At 45.2% G+C, this 24,077-nt stretch overlaps 2 protein-coding genes across 2 annotated transcripts in view; one reads left to right on the plus strand and one right to left on the minus strand.

Moving 5' to 3' along the window:
• The window catches only part of TTC24 (tetratricopeptide repeat domain 24), a 56,758-nt gene that overhangs the window by 8,500 nt on the left and 24,181 nt on the right, over positions 1-24,077 (plus strand). The gene's annotated exons all lie outside the window — the stretch shown is intronic.
• Positions 1,793-22,646, minus strand: IQGAP3 (IQ motif containing GTPase activating protein 3). Its single transcript, XM_075844400.1, has 38 exons — positions 22,474-22,646; positions 20,592-20,679; positions 20,353-20,509; positions 19,520-19,597; positions 19,303-19,379; positions 18,802-18,869; positions 17,624-17,737; positions 17,069-17,247; positions 16,573-16,660; positions 16,337-16,500; positions 16,126-16,213; positions 15,379-15,542; positions 15,098-15,258; positions 14,595-14,716; positions 13,982-14,145; positions 13,503-13,593; positions 13,067-13,234; positions 12,716-12,858; positions 12,456-12,626; positions 11,841-11,924; positions 10,855-10,926; positions 10,301-10,370; positions 9,849-10,057; positions 9,528-9,680; positions 9,046-9,209; positions 8,731-8,955; positions 8,423-8,563; positions 8,247-8,331; positions 7,496-7,722; positions 7,278-7,410; positions 7,057-7,159; positions 6,814-6,961; positions 6,417-6,504; positions 6,129-6,341; positions 4,902-5,068; positions 4,710-4,811; positions 4,508-4,616; positions 1,793-4,113 (listed from the first exon to the last, which is right to left on the minus strand). The coding sequence occupies exons 1-38, from the start codon at positions 22,511-22,513 to the stop codon at positions 3,997-3,999; spliced, it is 4,935 nt and encodes a 1,644-aa protein (XP_075700515.1). The 5' UTR covers positions 22,514-22,646; the 3' UTR covers positions 1,793-3,996.

Consider the following 24,077-nt stretch of genomic DNA (forward strand, 5'->3'; position numbering starts at 1 on the left):
GACAAGGAGGCCTTGCACGAGCCCACTGCTGAGGTATACACCTTCTTAAGAAGGGAATCCACTTTGCGGTCCATAAGGTCTTTCAGCAGGGCTAACTCATCAGATGGAAAAACGGCTTTCTTTGCAAATTTAACCACTGGTAAATCCAGTTTTGGTACATTTTCCCAATCTTTGAGCCAGCTTTATCCAGTCTGTAGACGCTTTTAAACCGAGAGCCCAGTTCAAACTTCCTCTCAGGCTTATCCCAATCCCGTTTCATCCATTCCGTGAGGACAGGATGGCTGGGAAATTTTTTTCCCCTTGGTAATGGGAAAGTAGAACAGTCTGTCCTTTTTAGGTTTATGCTCAACCTCTTTCCCCGTCTCCAATGTATCCTTCACCGATCTGAGGAGATCACGGAGCTTATCCTTACTCAGGATGTAACATTCCTCAGCGTCGTCCAAGTCTGGGGAGTCAGAGACCATCTCTGAATCTGAACCTCCTGCTGAGGAGGAATCCTGGTATTGAGGAGGTGGAGAGGAAGAGTGTCTGGTCCTTTTAGCATGGTGTAATGATTTGACATCTTCAAAAACTACAGATAATGGTTGTTTGAACCATTGCATAAATCCCCTAGAATCCTCCCTGGGGGAGGGGGGGGGGGCGACTGGGGTGGAGCATGATACTCATAGATCTGATACAGTGTCATCAGGCAGAGGCTGGAGGAATTCCCTGCAAATCCAGTGCCTGGATTTGTGGGTCCTTTTCCTACCATCAAACGCATGGTAGGAAATGTGCATAGCCATCAACGTCGAGACCCATCAATGTAAACAGCCATACTGACCTTAGCAAGCAGAGGGCTGTCCAGAGGCAGAGCGCGCAATCTTTTCAAACGAAACGCCGGCATTATGAGCCCGCTGCGTCAGATCCGGGGGGCAGGGCCAATCTGTCATCACTTCCACCCCTAAAAATAACGCCAAGCAGCACATCCGGGTACCGGGAGAGCGCGGGTGGTTGGTCTGGAAATCCACCTCTGACCTAGACGAACGGGGGATGCTCCAACAGGGAGTCCTCCTCCCCTGCTACCGTTACCTGGATGAGGTAAGGTGCCCAGTCGCCGTGTACCAAGACGATGTCCGCCATCGTGGTACACCTCCGTGACAGAGACGCAGCCCTGTATACAGCCTGGAACAAATCTTTTCCTCAGTGGGATAGGGAACAGTCTCCAAACTGATCCTAGAGAAAGAAAAAATACGCTGGGGCCCGAATTACCGGTACATACTTTTAGGGGAAGTCCTTAATTGTTTAATGCTTATTGCTAATTAACCGGTCTCTGCTTAATTGTACCTAGGGGACTAAAACACATGTGTGTTGTGCTGCCAAGGACGATCAGGAAACAGGCTATAACTCAGGATCAGTACAGGAGAAGTAATGTATGTACACAGTGACTCCACCAGCAGAATAGTGAGTGCAGCTCTGGAGTATAATACAGGATGTAACTCAGGATCAGTACAGGATAAGTAATGTAATGTATGTACACAGTGACTCCACCAGCAGAATAGTGAGTACAGCTCTGGAGTATAATACAGGATGTAACTCAGGATCAGTACAGGATAAGTAATGTATGTATGTACACAGTGACTCCACCAGCAGAATAGTGAGTGCAGCTCTGGAGCATAATACTGGATGTAACTAAGGATCAGTAATGTAACATTTGTTAATTCGGATGGGAGTTGGTATAGTCGGTGACAAATTTCCATGTATTTTTAATATTTCATTCTTCAGAGAATTTAGTAACCACAATTAACGCATTGGCCGCATTTACAATTCAGCTTTATTAAAATACATGACGCGTGATAGAAAAACCAAGGCAATGCTGGAGATTCTGTGATTTCAAAAGTAAACCAGTCGTCCAGACACGGGAAGAATGGCAGTCGTCGCGATTACAGATCTTGTGTAGGTAATAGTAAGGCTGTAGCCTAACACTACAAGACATTGGGGTTACTAGTTTGGGGTATAAATATATTGGAGGGTGCAGACGACAGACATACACACAGATAACACTGTACAATTAAAATGTGACAATTTTACAGATTAACATAAATTGTCCCTTATCATAAGTCTATTTGGTTGTCAGATCTACCATTTGTTTACGTATTCTAAGTAACTTTTACAGGAGAGGCGGGGCTGACAACTACCAGGGTTGTCAAGATTAGTCTAAACAAAAATATGATGCTTCCAATGGGTTGTCAGATAGATTGTAGACATATACTATGTATTCTGCTGGTAATTCTGACACTGTATAGCAGTAAAGGCTAGGAGTTGTAGTGCTTTAGCAGCTTGGAGAGGAAATATTTCTCCTACCTACAATCTATAGAAAGGGAAGGAAAACAATGTCTGTAGTTGGAGATGTATGGTGTCCGATGGATAGTGAAGTTAATTTATTTATAGATCCTTATAGGGGTTAGTTCTTTTTCTCATACAGAGCTCCAGATCTCCTGCATAGACCGTTAAAAGATAAAATCCTGTGTCCATAGCCACCACTAGGGGGAGCTCACTGGAAAGGAGACTGACTGCAGGAAGTAGAGGTGTGTTTTTTAAGTTTATGGAGAAGGGAGAGGATGCAGGAACAGATATATAGACATGCTGCCCATAGAAGTCTGTGGAGGGAGAACAGGAAGAGGAAGCTGGAAAACAAGACATACATGCTGCCCATAGAATTCTATGGAGAGGGGAGGGAAGCATGGAGAGAGGCAACACAGATACTGCCCATAGAAGTCTACAGAGAGGGGAGAAGAAGCAGGAGGTGGGAATAGAGAGAGAGAGAGGAGAAACAGGCTCTGTTGGTCAGAGTTATAGGTCACCCAGTGCTGGATTCACAGCTACACTGCTCTTTACTGCTGTATGATGTCCTCCATTCTGCTGCAGCTATATACGTGGCTACAGGGAGATAGCAGACCAGAATAGAAGACAGGATAGCAGTTAGACGCCGCCCATTAGATCAGAGAAAACGGAGAATTAGATGTATAGCTTGCAGAGGGGAAAACTGCTAAACAATGCGGAATACAAGTTATAGTGAAATAGTGTTATTCCTCATTTACACAAATCTAACAGCTAGTCACCTAAAAAAAAAATATAGGTACGCTCTTACCTACAGCATATGCAGGAGATATGGAGCTCTAGATCAGAAAAACTACCACAATAAAGACATGACCTTTAAGACTACCTCTCAGGGACTACATTTCAACACAAATTATATTGCAGCTTGACCCCTTCAGATACCCAGTGCAAAAACACCTTTGGTTAAAAGTGAATTTCCCCTATAAATGCTGCTCAGGTTTGATTCTCGTGTTCTAGGTTACTCAAAAAGCAGCCATTAGTTCTCTCCTAGGAAACAAGAAGCAATCCATGGAAGGGAAAAGTGGTTTATACAGATAAAGACCAGGTTAATTGTGAATACGTTACATGGAAAGAAGTGCAGACAAAACACATGTAACCTACGGCGAGGACAGGTGATGGTTCTAGGTGACACAATGTCATCACGAGTCACGGAGGACTGGTCTTCCTGATATTAAGAGAGTAAATCAAAAGGGTTAATTCAAATGTGGTCCTTTATGACTTTAAATCAGTGCAGCCGCGTCGTAAAAGTCACAATATTGCACAAATCATTGATATCATCGGCTTTGCAGATCAGCGAGGAGATGATTTGCTGTATCCATCACTAGAACAAGGCTGTGGTGCGAAGTTCATGGCCTCGTAAAGGTGCGGCGGCCGGTAACAGTCTATCACTTAGTTTCGTAAAGTTTCCTTGGAAACAAAGCAGCGTTCAGGTTACATTAATAATAATCTGCAGCATTGATATTAATTAGGAAGCGAACGCGATTCATGCATGGAGGTACTGTAGTTATATTAGCTGCAGTTTCCCTTTCGGCCACAAGGGGGCGGTCATCAAACAAGCCGAATGTAACATGCAAAGGTGTAGTGCTCAGTGGAGGCGGAAAGCAGCGTCCCGCAGATTGTTTAGGTCTTGCGGAAGAACTTCTTGTTTAGTAGGAAGATGAGCAGGTTCACGTTAATCTTGGCTTTATCAAACATCTTCATGACAGCCACTCCCTCGTACTGCAACTGGAGGAGGTCCTAGGGAGAGAGAACACAGAAGAGGATTACATAGGGTTAACCAGCCATTGTTCCAAAAGGAAAGCTCCAACCAAAAGCTGGCCATAAATTCCTCACTATTTTCAAGATCTCTACTTGTGGTCAGTGAATGGGAATACAGAGCTAATACGTCCCACTGCTGAGGACTTGCTACAATTGTATTCAGCCTTGGCAACCCCCAGCGGTGGCATAATGGCCACCGCACAGTTTAGCTACCTGCATGTCGCCTGGGACTGATGACATCACCGCATAGATGTGTGGTGACATCATCAGCGTGGTGACATCATCAGATTTTTAACACAGTCCTCAATTACAGAGGTTGCTTGAATTTATACTTGATAACCTCCCCCCACACACACTCAACCTGGCCACTGACCTGATAATTCAGCTGGAACTTTTCCATATCTACCCCCAAAAACTTGGTCTTCACTTGAAACTTCCCAGGCTCCTCACAAGGGGTTATGTCAAAAATGACGTTACGGAATCTGGAAGACAAAACATAGTCAGGGTTGTCCTTCTGATGCTCATTGAGCACTAAGCCTGATGACACCGGAGATCGGTGGAGAAGAAGTACTGACTGGCTGAACGGCAGGTCCTCTATCTCCAGTAAGACGCCCTTCTCGTGTAGTCTGGTCGCCGTGTAGTTCAGAGAGTTCTGTTTCTTATTTTTCCTTGTAGGTCTTGGGGGGGAAAACACAAGGAAGAGAATTAGACTCGTAGGGAAGGCTCAACGCCTAGTGTGAAGATACGAATACCAGCGAGCGCCATACTTCTGGTTGGCAGTGAGGTTGTCCAGACAGGTCTTGATGTACTGGTTGTAGAAGTCGATCTGCTCCTCGTGGAAGGCCGTCTTGCAGTGCAGCCTCTGCATCGTCTCACGTAGCTTCACCAACTCCGCCTTCCTGTGCTGACGATATCTCCTCTGGTTCCGAATATCCTGGACCACCGGGAAAAAGTGGAGAAAAATAAATTGTAGCTCGTATATATGAACTACTTAGCCAATGATTAAACATGGACTAATGCTTAGGCACCACATCGTATTATACTCCAGAGCTGCATTTACAATTCTGCAGGCTTAAAGGGGTTGTCCCAAGATTAAATCATATCCCTTAACCACAGGATAGGTAATAACATGCTGATTGGTGGGGGTCTGACTGCTGGGACCCCCTACCTATCGTGACAACAGGGGTCTAGTTCCTCCAAATGAATGGAGCGGCAGGTCGAGCATGCGACTGCTACTCCATTCATTCTCCTAGACCGTGAATGCAGCGGCAGGTCGAGCATGCTCCCTGCTACTCCATTCATTCTGTATGACAAGGCTGGAGATAGCCGAGTATAGCGCTCAGCTGTCTCCTAGATCGTGAATGGAGCGGCAGTGCGCATGTCGACCTACCGCTTTATTCATTCGGAGGAGCAGGACCCCCGTTCTCGTGATCGGTGGGGGTCCCAGCAGTCAGACCCCCACCAATCAGCATGTTATTACCTATCCTGTAGTTAGGGGATAACATTAATCCTTGGGACAACCACTTTAAGAGCGGATATCTCCCACCAGTCCCTGCTTGTTCAGTATCTGCACAGAGCGTGCTCTGGCGATTTGTAGTCTTGGAACTGTAGTTTTTACACCAGACACTGTACAGTCATCTGATTTAGGAAATACGAACTATCCACCCTGCATTATAGGCGCTTAGGCAAGCTGTTAGGGGTGTGCCCGCTGACAAACGTGATGACTGTTTCCATTAACAACCGTCAGAATTGTGAATGCAGCTCCGGACTAGGAAACAGAGATTGTACCAATAACACAGAACCATCAGAATACCAAACTAACTGGTATTCAGAGATGGACAGGCAGCTACTACCCGATAGTCCAGATCCGCCGCTGTACCGGTCATGGCGGGGGACACTACAGACAAGCTGGAACCAATCAGGCGGTATCTTACTGTAATCTCATCATTACAAAGATGACTTCTTCTAAGCCCCCGTCATGTATGTTCTTATACCTTAGCAATCATGTTGATTATTTCCTGGTAATGGTCATGAGAGGACACCAGTCCCAGGCTCTCCAGTTTGCGCAGGTTCCGGATGACCTTGCGTTTCTTGTCCTCTATCGATAGTTTACTGTTGCCCAGCAGCGACCGGTGACGCTTCATCTTCTCCGGCGTCTGGGCATCTCTGAGGGCTCGTTGGTGCATTAGGTGGTAGTGGGATGCCTCCTGACCAGAAAGAAATCAAACATTACATCCTCCATTGTGTGGCATCTCCCGCAAGTACATCTGCGCTGTACTCACCTGTTGTGCCGAGGCCGAGGTGCTCAGAACTTCCGCTAGAGAATCTCCAGGCTGGGACTGGATGACGTCCACCAACATGTGCTTGGTACTAGATGAAGGAAGAAGAGCAAAGATTCAGGGAATGGAAACACGCCCTACTTTCCATCCACAGGTCAAGACAAAACCCTATGTCAGATCATATTCCGCAGAGCCATACTATGTATGTCCTTGCACCCGTCCTGGAGTAGTGGACTCCATGTTCATCCTTGGCAGATTTACCAGATGGACGACCATCATTCCAGCTCACCATCTTGGATATAGAAACCAATTGCCCCTTTTCTGGCTGAACCATAGAAGACGCTGCGACCTGACGGAGGGCCATGCAGTGTTAGCAAGGGGTCTTCATCCGGCTCCTCACCTGAGCAGTAAACTTTTTGTATCCATATCTTCTGCATTTGTCCCAAGCAGGTCAAACTTGTTTGTAAGAGTCAGAGACATCTCCAGTTTCCGTAGATGGGCCAGCGCTTGTTCTGAAGCCGTGTCATGCAGGTTGGAGGTGCTTTCTCCTGTAGTATTGAACATAGGAGAAGACTACGTGTCATCGGATGAGGTTCACATCAAGACCTACATCCTACTTGGCCTGAATAGCCGCCCAACATACCGATCAAAGACTGGACCGTCGGAAGCTCCCCCAGGTCCTCAAGGAGTTCATGAATTGGATCTTTGTGGTTCGGAGAAATGGCATCTTGGTGTTCTAGCAATAACTGGAAGTATAATGTGAACGGTTACACCAAAACCATTGTACCATACAAATATCGAATCAAAGTGTCCACCACAACCATGGGTGGCTGTCAAGATAAGACTAGAGATCCCATTCCTCACCTTGTGTGTGTCTATCAGTTCCCCGACAGTTATGTATATGACGGGTTTAATGGTGTTGACCATCTCCGAGTACTCATCTACATTAAATCGCAACTCTGGTTCCGGGATGTTACAAGCGGTGAAGATAAACTTCCTATATGTGAAGAACAGAGATTTTCTATCAGCCTGAAGTCATAGGATATTAGGAGGATCATCGTTTCAAGGCGGCTGAGATTCACCTGAACTTCCAGTGCGTCTCCTCCAGATATTGGTTGAGGAGTCCCAGGTGGGAATCCTCAAACAACTTGTTGGCAGCCGCATGCTGAAGAACCTTGGCGATGGAACCCAGTGTTCGTCTTTGGTCCGGATGAATAGTCCCACCCGCTGACATGTCCACTATGTCAAAAGCATCAGGGGCCACCACGGCCGGGTTCATAAAGCGGTAATAAAGCAAGTTACCCACGATCTAAACATTAGAAATGAAGGTAAAGACCAATTGCAATAAACTTTAAATGACAGACACTCTTCTAGAAGTCCTATGGGATCAAGAGACATGGCGTGACCATAGATGGTGGAGATGCCTCATCGTCAATGAGTCATCATCCATTCGCAGATCTTATACTCCTTAATTTTCCTTCTTCATCGTCCTTCAGATTCCTGAATTCCCTCCAACACCCCTCTCCTCGCCCACATTATAAACAGTGCCTTTTTATTTTCCATGCCTCGCCCAGTCATCACATCGGGGGAGTGTGGCCAAATCACGTCTATCAGGAGCTACGGTTCAGTTCTACAGATCATTTCATTTTTGAGCAGGATGCTTGAAAGCTAGAGATACGGGTCTAAGGCCCAGGAGAGGCTGCAGACTGTGCCCTAGACAGCAGCATGCATGTCACAGGCAGTATGTAAACTCCAGCCCACTGCTGGGAGTGGCAGAGATAATTGGTTGGTAATACCCTGACATAGTCTACAGTATGTCACATGTGACTTTACCTTATGGACGTCCTCTTCCTTGGCTCTTGGGAATTTTTGACTTAAGGAATTTTTCAGCACTTTACCGATATAACGCATGCCATAACTGCGGAGGAGCAGAAAACCGTCATTTATAAAGAACGCAAAATAAAACTACGGCCTCCACCAATGTGGTTGCATCTCCCCCCAATACTCACGGTATCTGGTCAACGTTGGCAAAGATGGTGGAGAAAAACCTGTCTGTCACAGCGATGAGGTTCCGGACAGAGATATCGAGACGTCTCTGAACCTCAGCGTGGGTGAGCGCCTGCTCCGGAGTGACGTCGTATGGGAGCGTGCTACAAGACAGAAGAATACATTACCCTTAAAATACATCAATCCACACCCCAAAGAAAGAAATTGTGCCATAAGACGCACATGGGGGGTGTGCTGCTTAGTCAACTTGTAGGATACAGCGTCGAGAGGAATGCCTGGCCCTTTAAGAAGCGAGCAGCCGTCCCCTTACCTCTTTTTTCCAGTCTGAGACTCCACTTGATTGACCCAGCTCTTATAGATTTCGACTGGATTGATGCGAATATTTGTGGTTTTGTCTTGTAAAACCTCTTTTACCACATTCCCCAAAATCTGGCGCAGGGCGTTCTGGCCACGGGCGCTGCGGTAAAAGCTGACCAGCAAGCGGATGACGGTAGGGTTCCCAGTTATGATGTCTTGTATTCTGTCCACTTTGAAGCTACAAGGCGACAAATAAAAAAAAAAACACATCATTAAGTAACGCCAATGACATTTGGAGTGCCCCATGCGTCCTTAAAGGGGAACTCACGTGATCTCCTCCTGCAGAGCCGTACTGAAGAGTCGTAGCAGCAGGTAGGCTTCCCGGCGATCAGAGGCGTAGTTGTAGAGGGTGAAGGTTACCGACTCCATGAATTTAGTGGATTTGTTCTGAGGCATCTGGAAGATCAGTCTGGCCATGTACTCGGGGTTGGTCTGAGAACAAGTTTTTTTTTTTTTTACAATCTCCTACGTACCATTGCCTCACCTTTTTCAAAATCTCTGCTTGCTGTTAATAAATTTGAACCTTTTTTGTATCCATCTAGAGGCTGAAAACCCATCCATAGCTGCAGGGCTCATTCTCAGACCTAACGTGCCTTGCACCTGTGCCAGCAGAGCATGATCAGGATGGGTTTTTAGTCTCATTTACTGACAGCAAGTAGAGATCCTAAAAAGAAGAGGAATTGAAATACAGATATTATAAAGTTGCAAAACTTTTCATTGGCCAAACTAATTAAATAACCCGTGCCTCACCTGTAGCAGATAGAAGAGGTGCTGATATGCCTCAAGCTTTTGCCGCTTCTCCTTGCTCAGAGACTTTAACCCTTTCTGCTTATCGATGGCCATCAGGTCCGACAGCTGCTCCTTGTTTTTCTTGGTAAGTTTCTTACAATGCGAAACAACTTCCTGCGCAACAGATAAAAGGAACAGGTCAATGCTATGAGCTTGGGGGTGTCATATGGACGGTTCTGGATATACGGGCTGGGACCAAGTGTCACTGTGGACGGCACCTAATTATATATCAAACAACATTTATAAAAACCCTGTTGGGGGTCCGACGAGGATCCTGGATACCTGCAGAGTGATCCGGTTCTTCACCAACAGGCCGATCTTGATATCCATCATATTCAGGTCGTTCTCCAGCCGTTGATTAGATCGGATTTTCTTCACCACCTCCTCCCGAAACTTCATGACCTCCCGTTCCTCCCAAAAATCCCGTTCACTCTGCTCCAGTAAATGGGCAAACTTCCGAAGAGTGCTGAGCGGGGGGTTTTTGGCGTGGACTGCGAAAAGGAACAATAGAATTAGTCTTATCTCGGGACACCTAAAAGGCGAAGCACATCGGACGGGATCTATAACGGGGCCTCCAAACAAAGTTGAGCGGAACTGCCAGGAGACGAAGGGGCACAGCACTTTCCCTTTCCGAACACCATTGCCATTGATGGCATTATCCTAGTAATATTTCACTATCTTTACAGAGATGGCTACATGTAAATCAAGATGAGAGGTGAAACAGGAGCCCTTACCTAGCATCCGGTAGTCCCCTCTGGCCTTGCTAGCTCGGAAGAAGGCCTGGATCTTTATAACGGAGGCAATCTGTAAATGTAATAGATTATAAAGTGGACCCGACAGGTAACGGGGGGGGGGGGCGGTGGTGAAAAAAAAAAATATTTACTTTCACAGTTCATAGCGGACTACTTTATGGTTAGCCATCCTGCAACTTTTGCTAAAGTTCTATAAACCTTACTTATTTTTTTAAAGTGGTAGTCCACTATATTTGCCGATCAGTATGGGTTTAAATGCTGCGCTGCCACTCAGGTATTTATGGCATAATCTATTGATATAGCAAACATCAATGTTAGATTCTGAGCGAGGCAGGCGCTCGGATGAGGACGATCAAAGACAGGAGGCAATACGGCAGCAACACTGGTATACCGGTAGATCTGTCTGTGCCCTTTCTGCTGGGTCTTGAGCCCTACAGCGCAGGGCATACACATTACTCATTGGGTTGTACGGAGGACAGCACAGAACGGCATCGCAGGCCACACATTGTCCCATTTCAGCGGAGGGAGATACGTACATGTCTCCGGAAATATCTAAGCCTTTCTCGATATTTCTTGCGGTCAAGCCACATCCTCACTAGTGACTGGACCTGAAAAGAAACCGTAGAGACATTTATAGCACAGTAGAAAATGGGGGTGAAATCAACGGAGCTGGTTCAGAACCATACAAGGGGTTAACTGGTGGGCAATTTCAATATTAAAATATGTCGAGACTGTGGCGGCAATTCAGAGACACTGACTGGATGACTGCCGCTACACACAGGAGCTGTATTATACTCCAGAGCTGCACTCACTATTCTGCTGGAGGAGTCACTGTGTACATACATTACATTACTTATCCTGTACTGATCCTGAGTTACATCCTGTATTATACTCCAGAGCTGTACTCACTATTCTGCTGGTGGAGTCACTGTGTACATACATTACATTACTTATCCTGTACTGATCCGGAGTTACATCCTGTTTTATACTCCAGAGCTGCACTGACTATTCTGCTGGTGGAGTCACTGTGTACATACATTACATTACTTATCCTGTACTGATCCTGAGTTATATCCTGTATTATACTCCAGAGCTGCACTCACTATTCTGCTGGTGGAGTCACTGTGTACATACATTACATTACTTATCCTGTACTGATCCTGAGTTACATCCTGTATTATACGCCAGAGCTGCACTCACTATTCTGCTGGTGGAGTCACTGTGTACATACATTACATTACTTATCCTGTACTGATCCTGAGTTATATCCTGTATTATCCAGAGCTGCACTCACTATTCTGCTGGAGGAGTCACTGTGTACATACATTACATTACTTATCCTGTACTGATTCTGAGTTATATCCTGTACTATACTCCAGAGCTGAATTCACAATTCTGCTAGTGGTTATTGGAAACAGTCCGCTAGCTTGTTGACAGACAAACCCCTAACAGTGGTTTATAAAAGTAAAGACAGGGAAGAACTAAACAATAGTTTATGGGATCCATCACACACAAGTATTACCTTAATAACAGCATCCACGTTCCTATGCAAATGCCTTTTCCTCTGTAGATAAGTTTGTCGTTGCCTGTAACCCCGCCATTGTGCCTGTGAACAGACCACATCAAGTCACCGTATACCATTATATAGGAGACGAACTAATCAATAACAGTCATGATGTTGAAGTACACTGAGCGGTTTGTGCCCCAGACCTCTTCAGCTTTTGTAACAGGAAGTAGCTGTCTGATTTGACAGCTATATTAGCGGTCATTGAGTGAATGGAGTATTAGACATCTTAGACATTTAAAGCATATCCACAGGACCCGCATATATCAGACATTTATATCCAGTGGATATGCCATAAATGTCCCCTTTAATTTCGGTCACTCGGTCACCCAGAGCTTCCTCCCATCCGCTTCTAACCCGCTCACTGTAGAGACAAGTATGAATGGGTGTGAAACTTGATCTGGTATCAGTGGCCATATATTTCTTTGCCGATCATGAGGTGTTAGGCTAGAGCAGAGCAGTCACCCTAATTTACAGCCTATAAGGTTACATTAGGAAGTAGCTAACTTCTCCTCCTAACTACAGCTAGCATCACAGGACATGAGTGTGAGGTTTGTGGATGCCAGATTGTACCTGGATTAAGGTGACAGCGGGCACTTGTTTATGCAGGAGATACATCCTCTCGGAGAAGCTCTTGCGGACCAGGTAGCCTCTCATCCACGCTTGTAGTCTCACCAGCATGTCCGCGCTGGCCTCCCACTGCTTCTCACGCTTGAAGCCACTAGTCACTCTGTTAATAGTGGACTGTAAAATAGTCAATGTATCCAATGAGAACCAAAACATTTATAAATTAGGGATGAATAATCTCCCAGAGATACTAAATCTGATCTTACTTGGATTTCCTCCCGGGACAGGTGTGCGGTGCTGAGACTGAAGCCTGGCGGTTGTTCCCACGTCCCCTCGAATGAGCGCAGGTGGAAGAAATAGTCACTTCTATCCTTTAACTTGTGTCTTACCCAATAATTAGATGCATCTCCTGCAGTTAGCAATGACAGACACAAGAGGGCAGCAGAGTTCAGAAAAAAAAACTACATACATCTACACATGAACACTATCATAAGACCCTAAAGGATCCTCATCCACAGTCCGAAGACTCAAGACCATGATGCTTTGGGGCAGGCACCGCATTAGAATCTATAGGCCTTATCACATGCTACAAGTTCGCCAAATCGGCTTCCTCTTACCGCGCTTACGCTTTGCGTTCATGATTGCACCTAGTTCAGATTGATATCCTTCGGCGCAGTCGGACACCACCCCACACAGCAAGGCGTCCGGGTTACGTAACACGCGCAGGGTCTGAGAGGTCTTCCATTCCTTTATGGCTTGGTTGATGGCTGCTATGCCCAGCGCCACTAAGAACCAGAAGTGAAGAATAAGAGAATCATTGGGATGATGTAGAGCGCTCCCCAGATCATTCCAAGCCAAAAAGAGGTTCTGCAGCTGCTATGTGGAGTATTATAAGGCAGTTTTTTTGCCCACATAGCCATTAAGAACCCCTATAACAATGAGAAGTAGTCCAGGAATGGAGATGAGGGACCCCAATCATTCACTTTTGTTGGCGAAGCAGCTAATTATGGACTACTACCCCTTTAATGACACAACTCGGGCAGTTTTACTCACTTTTCCGGGCCCTTGCATTTTCCTGGTTTGCCTGAGACACTCCTTGCTGTATCTCTTCCAACCAAAGGACTGCAGAATCATCCCGGGTCACCTGCGACAACGATATCATGGAAATATTACAGCCAACACACGTATTGTGCATCTACTATAAACCAATCCTGTATATATTGAACATATAGAGGATCTTATGCAAGTTATGCAGCCACCACTAGGGGGAGACGATGATGGGTGATTTATACAGCTAGTATTCAACTGTGTAAATCTGTATGCAGTGAGCTCCCTCTAGTGGTGGCTGCAGGCAACAGAATTTATCATTTTACTCAATGATAGGTTGTGTGTGGCATTGCAGCTCAGCCCCTTTACTTCAATAAAACTGAGCTGCAATACCAGATACAACCCATGGACAGGCGTGGCGCTGTTTTTTTGAAGCGGACAGGTTTTTCTAATCGTGAAGAACCCCTTTAAGGCCATGGCATTACCTTCTTTTTATGCTGCAGGTCACTGGTGAGGATCTGGTGATAGAGACCGGCTGTTGGGAGGTTGACGTCGGTGAGCGCAGCTGCAGGGAGCAGCAGAGCGGTGAATGTTTTCTGGTGATCATTGTGTTCAAGGGCTTCATTAATGAGGCCGACTGCCAGGATTTCTAGGGACAAAAAATAAAGTCCCTTAAATATTGTAAATGAAGGTTCCTGGCCCAGACACCCCCCCCCTCCAGCATTTTTCACCTAACCACCGGATTGGTGGGGATCCGAACAATGGAACCATGCCCTGTTCCCTTTAGCCGGAAAACGGTGACTAAGAGGATTTCAAATGGAGCGGAGGTCAGGCATGCGCGGCGCTCGGCTGTTTCCGTCAGCCCCATAGACTTTAAATGGAGGAGCACCGCACATTGACTTCAATAGGCTGCGGTATAACGCATTGATCGATGGGTCCCCCCCTCCCCAACTACTAGAAGCTGATTACAGGGGTCCCATAAGCCGGACCCCTACAGTAAGCTAGTCTTTAGGGGACCAACCAATAGAAAAGGGGCTGTCCAAATATAGGAGGGCACCAGGAGGAACCCCATTATATTGAATGACCTCTTCCACTTACTGTCATGTTCTTCTTGTATGGAGTTGTTGGTGTTATTGACACACGACTGCAGATCGTTCCAGCTTAGGAAGCCACACCCACCCTGAGAGCGCCGCTTCCGTTTACACAATTTGTTAAAATACCTGGAAGGAAAAAAAAGAATATTTTTATTGCTCCAAAGCATAAAAACACCAAATCGGAGCAGTTTAGCAAATAGACTTGATTAAAAATCTCCTACCGTTTTGTGTATACAGCTCCAATGCAGATACTCATGGTTACAGACAAACTTACCCGGTGTAATCTGGTGCTTCCTCCTCTTCTACGGTCTGTTAGCTGTCAAGCAGACGGGATTGATAGGACTAACAAATGACTGCAGATCCATCAGACTACACCGGGTCGATTTGTAGTCTGTAACCATGGAGACACAAAGGTCTGCATAGGAACTGGATACACAAAATGGTAAGACTATTTGCAAAGGTGCCTAATTTGGTATTCTCAAGATTCCGCAGGGAGACCCTCCTCACCTCTGAATGTTCTCCTCATCCACATCAGACAGGCCTAAGGCGGCGCTCACAAGGGTGGCCCAGAAAGCATTCAGATCTCCAGCCCCTACAGCCCGGTTAACTAGAGCTACAGCGGACAGCATCTCCACGGCCACGAACAGCTCCTCCTGCACCAGGGAGCCCTGGTTTGGGGTAAAAAAAAAAGTTAAATATTCTAAAAAGTCAAGACGAGGGGTTATATACCCCCTCGGGGGTAACGAAATGAGGGGCTTTGATATAAATATTGGTAGAGATGCACTCACTCGAGGACTCTGTCCCTGAAGCACGGAGAGTTCCTGTTGGTACAGGTCTGCTGAAAAGGGGTAGACGTCTGGCAGCTGCGCCTCCGGGCTGGCCAGCTCTTCTACCGTCAGTGCGGCGTTTCCATTTCGGATGGCGGTATTGATACGGGAGACCGCCTGCTCCACTGAAGGAAGGAGACAGGACAAGAGTCTAGTTCACACTTCACCCTGCAGCATTTCTCAACCTTCAGAGGTAAAAGCGGGCCCTGATGCCTCAGGCACACCACCGTTGTGCCACTGGTGCCGTTTTTGACGGCATCCGATATTTTCAATATATCTGCTTGCTGTCAGTGAATGAAAATACTAATGTACTTTCAGACCTGTCTTGATCATGTCCAACTGACACAGCTGCAGGTATAGGAAGGGTGATCAAACCTTAGTTGTGAAGTGTTACCATTTACTGACATCAAGCAGAGATATTGCAAATTACAATTGAAACACATCGGGGAAATTAATTAACGGTTTTACGCCATTTCTGCAGTGTTAAGTCGCATGTTATGGTACATGCCATATTTGTGCAATAATTTGGGACGGTCATTTTACGCTTCTCTCTCCACTTGAGTAGCGTAAAAAAAATTGCAAAATGTGGGCGGAGTTTGATGTAGGGGGCATGGCCTCTCAGACCAATAGATCTTGGTCCAAGAGGCCATCTTGGTGGAGTGTGGTGTTCTTTCATTGAGCGCTTCCCCTTTAAGACCCACCACTTACTTGCAAGTTCTCTGAAAGCACTTTGATTGGCTGCGTCTACTCCGGCTTGAAGCTCCTCCTTTTCCAGCAAATCCATGTAACCCAGCTCCTGAAACACACCACATTTCTACATGACCCAGAATAAGGATCAGCGGCGTCATGCATATTTGGGCCACTTATCTATTCCCTATGTATTGGGCTAAAAGGACAGGACTCCTCAATATGGACTCACAAGGGCTTTCTGCTCCCGGTCAGCGGTAAGTTGCTGCAGGTAACAGTCGGCGTTCTCTCTCTGTAATCGGTGCAATAGGAGGGCGGAGTCTTGTAACGCGGCATAAAGGCTCTGGACGTCCCTCCTCTCCAGCGCTTCATCCACATACTCCAAAGCTGTGTGTACTGAGGATCAGGAGAGGGTTAATGTGACAGGTCCTTATAATAGACCATCAGGGACATCTCAGGGGTTATTACCATTCACTTTGTTGATGTTTCCTTGTAATTCAGCTTGAGTCAAGCAGAGATCGTAGATATCCTCACCGCCCGATGGATTCTGCAGAACCTACAGAGAAGGTGAGACGTCCATATAAAGCTAATATCCAACCGTCAACCCCAAATCTGCATATTATTAATGGAAACCATCAGCAAGTATGTCGACAGACCACACCCCTAACAGTTTAGCTGACCTCCTATAATGCAGGCTGGGCAGTACATTTTTCTGAAACGTCCCAGAATGCAAAATCCCTGGAGGACAGTATGCGCAGACATAGAACAAGAAGGGGATATAACTAACTATATCTCAGCTGAGCCGTTATGGATTTGTCTGTCGACAAGCCTGTTGACAGTTTCCAATAGCAACCAGCAGAGTTGTAACTAGAGCTTGTGGTATAATCCAGGGTAAGAAAAACGGTCAAACGTTGAAGCAGCGTTGGACGATCACAGATTGAGCACGCCAGGTAACACATCTTACCTTATTGCGGGCATTTGCCATCTTCGTTGACTTGGCTTGGTGAAGAAGCTCTTGGTACACGGCTGCCAGCCTTTCCTGAAGGTTAACCAGCATGGCGTTGGGGTTTCGTAAGGCGACCATGGTGTCCCGCGCCACTCCCCTGTCCACAGCTTCATTGATGGCAATGACTGCGGCGTGTACTGGAATAGACAGTTTTAATCACACGTTTGGATACTTCTCACAGCTGAGGATTTGTTACATTTGAGTCCAGATTGTTTAGACTGGATCCAAAACTGATACATTGTAGCAAGTTATCAGGGAAAAAGATCTGTGCTGCTGCGTTTAGCGTTTGTCTAGATTGGATACAATTGTAGCAAACGCTCAGCTGTAAGAAATATTAGGTCTGTGAAGTGTTAAGACAAGACTTCACATTCACTGACAGAAAGCAGAGTTCCTGAAAATGGCAGAGAAATGAAACACAAAGTATGTTAGAGTCGCAGAACTTTTTATTACACAATGATTATTATTTTTTTAGATGACTGGATGAGCCCCTTTAATTTTTGGGAGGTTCCTTACCTGCTGCTTCGTCCACAGACAGCTCGTTGGCCAGGATCCCCCCGATTTTGCCAAATGCCGGCATCTGTATCCCATACTTGTCCAGCTCGCACTTCATGTGGTTGATTTCCTCCTCTATAAATGAGAGAATAAATAGGAGTTACAGAACATCTGACCACGAATAACATTTAAAGAGGCTCTGTCACCAGATTCTCAAACCCCTATCTCCTATTGAATGTGATCGGCGCTGCAATGTAGAGAACAGCAAAGTTTTTTGTTTTTGCCCAAGTTATGAGCAATTTTATATTTATGCAAATGAGCTTTTCAATTGACAACTGGGCGTGTTTTCTCGTTTTACCAACTGGGCGTGTATTGTGTTTTTACCAACTGGGCGTTGGAAATAGAAGTGTATGACGCTGACAAATCAGCATCATACACTTCTCATCGTTCCCACCCAGCTTCTTTCACTAAAGACACGCAGCGTGACGTCACCCACAGGTCCTTCAACATTGTCGTCGGTCAGAGAAGATACATGGGCTCCAGCCATCGGAGAGGGTAATATGCTTGTCTCTAGGGAGTTTGCTATGCTTACCTGCACATACCCTGTACTCTCTGACGCCTGGAGCTGATGTGTCTTCTCTCTTCCGACGCCAAGGTTGAAGGACCTGTGGGTGACCATCGTTCCCACCCAGCTTCTTTCACTGCAGACACAGCGTGACGTCACCCACAGGTCCTTCAGCCTTGGCGTCGGAAGAGAGAAGACACATCGGCTCCAGGCGTCAGAGAGTACAGGGTATGTGCAGGTAAGCATAGCAAACTCCCTAGAGACTAGTATATTAACCTTTTGGATGCCTGGAGCCGATTTATCTTCTTTGTCCGACGCCAAGGTTGAAGGACCTGTGGGTGACGTCACGCTGTGTCTGCTGTGAAAGAAGCTGGGTGGGAACGATGAGAAGTGTATGACGCTGATTTGTCAGCGTCATACACTTCTATTCACAACGCCCAGTTGTCCATTGAAAACCTCATTAGCATAACTATAAAATTGCTCAACTTGGGCAAAAAAAAAAAACAAAAAAAAACTTTGCTGTTCTCTACATTGCAGCGCCGATCACATTCAATAGGAGATAGGGGTTTGAGAATCTGGTGACAGAGCCTCTTTAACCCTATATTAGGCAGGAAAACTAATACACGAAGTTTACCTGTAAAATTCACTTTTCCATATAAATCTTGAATCTGAGGAGCCAGTCCCAGCTTAAATAGATATAAACTGAAAAAAAAAAATCATAACAATTTTTCTAGATTATCAGAACACTTTTTTATTTTTTTTTAGAATGTGTCACATTTTTTTCTGCAGAGAATACACACGATACTGGGGAGAGGCGATGGCTTGTATACACATGGCAAGAATATAAATATATAGCCCATAATAAATAATTTAAAAAAAACCTGTCCCGATCTTTAAAATCGCCACAATCTTTTCTATATTTTCCAGCTTTTTTTTTATTTTTTGTTTTGTCCGAGACTTGGGACTGTTTTTGGTTTAGCTCCTCCCTCATCAGACGGGATTGAACAGCTGATCTCTAAACGTGTAACGGTCACTGAGCTCCCATGATGCACTTCTCTTTGGTTACAGGAAAGCAGCAGAATTCTGAATGCAGCTTTTGACCTGAACGGAAGAGAAAATGTCACGTGTAATATACCTGAGGGCGTGAATACAATACACCACACGTGGCATGTTCTTCTTGTCATATATGTCTGTAGTCTCAGGCTGGAAAAGCTGCAAGCAATGAAAGGAGGAGGCGTCATTTCAGATCATCCATCTATGGAGGTACTACAACCCCCAGCAATTAGTCAATGTTACGAAATATAAACAGAATGATGACGGTAATTAATGTCGCAAATGGCTGAATGACCTACCGTAGGCAGACCAATGTGACTCATCGCACGACGCCAGTGGTTGATGTTATCTGTGTGCCGAAAATGAAGGCCTGCTGCCTGCAACACAGGAAGGCAAGGGTTAATCAATAGCGGCAGTCATACAATCCCTTGCTGCATTCAATCCCTGCCGTCCTGCGGCTTAGACCCCAAGTGATCAGCTATAACCTGCAGGGGAACCCGATAGGAAGTGATCCGTTTCCCTGCAGCTCCTCCACAGGAGAAATAAAGTATTACACCAAAATCAATGGGCTGTCCCGGAAATGCACAGATCTGCTCTTTGTAGCCACTTTGACCCCCTCTAGTAACTTAGAATTCCCTAAAAGGTTATTTAAAACATCTTTAATCATTGTATAATGAATAGTTCTGCAACTTTCTCCTTTGGGTCTCAATTTCTCACCATTTTCAAGATCTGTGCTTGCTGTCAGTAAACAAGAAGATTCTTATTTACATCCAAAGAACCAAAACTTCTCGTAGCTAAGGATTTGCTTCAATGTATCCAGTTTAGACAATCTGGTCTGGACTCCAGACTTATAGTTTGTTACAATGTATCAGCGCAGGTAAAATGTATCAGTTTGGGGTCCAGGTTATTGACCTCACAGAGGATTGTCTAGAATTAATGCAATGGTAACAAACCCTCAGAGAAGTATTAGGGCTATAGGGAGTGGATTCCCATTTACTGACAGAAAGCAGAGATCTTGAAAATGGTGTCGAATTTAAACACACATTATATTAGAAAGTTCCGGAACTTTTCATCTATTTCGGAATCCCTTGCGTAGACGGGGTGGAATATCAGACGTCTCCCTCTTATTTACTTTATAACGCAGCTGATCGCCGTCATAGATTTTTTTCAGCGGCACAATCTCCGGAGCGAAGAAATTCCCCAGTTTGGCGAGGATGACGCCGTTGCGCAAACTCTCCTCCAGCTCAGTAGGGGGCGGCAGCTCCTCATTGAGACAAGACTCCATCCACCTGCGGTAAAACCAAGAAACGCAATGAGGAGCTAAGAATATAGAGAAGACGCCGGGACCATTAGTAGTCACATCATCCTCACCGCTTCGCCTCCTCCAGGTGACACAGGTATTGATAAGCGATATTCTGCCGCCGCTGCTCATCCATCTCGTCCGCTGTGAGACGCTCATCTGTAATTGTAGCGGAAAAAGCGTCATTTACGGAATTGTTTTACATGCAATTCCCTCATAAGTGTAGGGTTACCGGAGATGTAACTCTCTAGAAAGTACTCTGCCAAGGCATGCTGGGAGTTGTAGTCTCCAAACAGCTGCAGAGCTCTAGAGACAACATTACGTTGGTGTATATGTTATTTAATGTCTCATTCAGGATGCCGGATTATCAAATAGTCTGGATTATTGGATGTTTATAAAAAAAAAAGCGTGAAAAACATAGAAAAACCGCCCAAAAAAAAATATATAAAAAATTGAATAATTTATTATTAATGTCCATTTTTCAGACTCTGATTTTACCTTGTAGACGTGTCAGATTATCGGAATTCTTAGATGCCGGATTAAAGGAATTTGACCATATTAATCGAGCTACAAACCTGGGACGTTGTATCACTTTGGTTGGGGGGTAATGATATTTCTGGGGTGAGGGTGGACTGTGTTACGATGCTAAAATATATTTTTTTACAATTTTTTTTTTATTATGCGAGTCACGTCAATAAAACCAGTCACATTCTTTACACCGCACCTCAAGAACAAATATTTGCACCGTTTATTGCTCAGCACGACCCACAATGTGTAATCGACACGGATTATAAAGCAACGCGGTTCACAATATATTTCTGACTGGATATATAAAAAAAAATAAAAAAAATAAAAAAATAAAAAAAATCGAAAATAAATGACAGGCAGAACTGTCATAGTCACTTCTCACACAACAGAGTATCTCATAATATGGACCGCATTCTGTAACACCATCCCATACACTAGACATTTTGCACAGCCATAAAGGCCGATTTAGACCATTTTCGGCGCCGTCTCGTGACGCCAACCGAAGACGGATATCAGGGAAAAACTTGATCTGCCGCATTGGATTTTTTCGCCGTTGTCAGGTGCAGTTTTCGACAGATCTGTATCCCAATAAAAGCCAGATCAAGGCAGAGATCGATCGGAGATTTCTCGTTTTAACCTACGATGTTGTCGTACAGAACGACCTTGAACAGCAAGTCATTAAAGAGGTTGTGCGGCATTACAAAAACATGACTGCTCTATTCCAAAAACAGCACCACACCTGTCCATGGGTTGTGTCTGGTATTGCAGCTCCATTGAAGTAAATAGAGCGAAGCTGTAATACCACACACCACCTGTGGACAGATGTGGCGCTGTTTTTGGAAGAAAGACATGTTTTTCTAATCCTGGACAATCCCTTTAAGAAAACAGCCGTATGAAATCTCTAATACGGGGTCAGCATCAGGACGGACGCGACAGTTGTACTACAGCTGTCTTATATCTGTGACATCATGCCCCCACCATGTCCACATACCACAAGGGGGGGAGGATGGGTAAAATTTTTACCTAACAATATATTTAGATTTCAAATTTTATAATAAAATTACATTGAAGAAAAAAAACAAAAATAAGACTCATGATAAAGACAAAATTAAAACAAACATAATAAATAAAAAAAGTTAGAAATGGTTTTAAATCGTTGCAAAAGATTAAATATAAAAAAAAAAGACGATCAGTAGAAAGAAAAAATAAATAAAATATATAGAAAAAATGTACAAAAAATATAATATTAAAAAAATAAAACCGTAATGGATCTTAATGGACGTCACGTGACTAGATGACAGGAGATAAGATCGTACAGTCCTAGCCATCTCCTGAGACAATACATCTGGCCAGGAATTCTGGGATTTGTAGTCCACCACAGCTGGACAATTACAAGTCGCTCCCCCCTGCTGATCCCACACTCACATCCATTAGTGGGCGGCCCGGGCTCGGTTCTGGTCCCCATATCTGCCCCGGCTCGGTCCGTCCGATCCTTCTTTTCTCTCCTATGTTTACACTGGATTTGAATGTCCCGCCGCCAGCCTTTTCCGGATTAACTGTCAGTGTCTAGGCGCACCCTGATGACGTCACCCGAGGCGAAGGCATGCCGGGAACTGTAGTTTCCAGACGCTGCTGTAGAATACAGAGGGCTTCTAACCCTTTCTATGTTCCTAACGAGGCTCGAAAGAAACATAATAACTGTCTCAGGTCATGTGTAGTATTAGTGAGTATTACAGGGTAATGTGGAGTACTGATATACATTCCTTTATTTGCATTATTCACCCTGAACCTCCTGGTCCATGAATAGAATACCAGCAGTGAAGACTGACACGAAGACACCCACTACAGAAAGCAAAGATATTGCAGGTGGATGTAACCCTTCGTAACACTACAAATTCAAAAACCATTCAGGATATGTGAAAAGCTGGGTGACAACTTACATTTGTGGTTGTCCACCAGAAATAGATCCCTTCATGCCCCCCATGAAGGGATCTAATTCTGGTGCACAACCACTAATGCAAGTTTTCACCCAGCTTTTCACATATCCTGAAAAGCCAAGTATGTGATAATGTTTACTCATTTATACCATTATCTAGCACTCTAATTATTATTTGCATAAGTAAATATTCAGGGGTCCCATAGATTGCAGCCCCCGATGGAGGATTTGTCACTTTAAATTCACTTGTCCTCTATTCCCCGTTTCCGTGGAGCGCCGCACACCTCTATGTGGCGGTGACCTATTCACCCTGAGATCCCTGGTCCGTGAATAGAACACCAGAACTGCAGTGTAGACTGACACAAGTGAAACCAGAGCCGGCAAACGTAACTCTACCTAATAACGCAGGTGCATATGCCGTTCAGGGTGTGTGGGAAGCTGGGTGAGAGCCTCTATTTTATTATTTTAGGGGGAAATTCAAGACACGCAGTATAAAGTGCCTGGATATGAAAGAGTTAAGGGGCAGTGATGCTTGTGGGTATCCCCGGGCCGTGCAGCCGCTCCAGGATGAATGGGAGGAGGGCGGCTTCTGTATTGTTGATCCCAGTTACCATAGGAGACGATGACAAAGCAAGATGATCTCCTCCAAGAAACTCAATAGGGCTCAACCATAGAGGCCATGAGTCTGCGAGACGGTGAGCGGGGGACACGGCTGCCCGTCCTGCCAGGACTCTAGGATTCCCGCCGGTATGTGGTGCCCTGAGCCTGGGCTATATTATGTAATAGAACGATATACAGGAACTTGTATGTGTGGCACCACCATGCCAGGGCATCACTGTGCCACATTGTATGTCTATATATCCCTCATGTTATAAGTATGGTGTAGAATATGGGCAAAAGGGGCGCTATTCTGGGGTCTGCCATGCAATGCCCACTGTAAACCTCCTCCCTGTTGTCTCGTGGCACCGGCTGTAGCATTAATCAGACTCCTTTTGATGGCATTATTTGGGCATTATATTGACGAGTTTTTGGGCACTATTACTGTATGGCACTGTATGGTGGCAATGGAGAAGTTTTACTAGTGAAATTGTGC

The sequence above is a fragment of the Rhinoderma darwinii genome, chromosome 12 (genome assembly GCF_050947455.1).
Source record: "Rhinoderma darwinii isolate aRhiDar2 chromosome 12, aRhiDar2.hap1, whole genome shotgun sequence".
In the NCBI taxonomy this organism is placed as follows: Eukaryota; Metazoa; Chordata; class Amphibia; order Anura; family Rhinodermatidae; genus Rhinoderma; species Rhinoderma darwinii.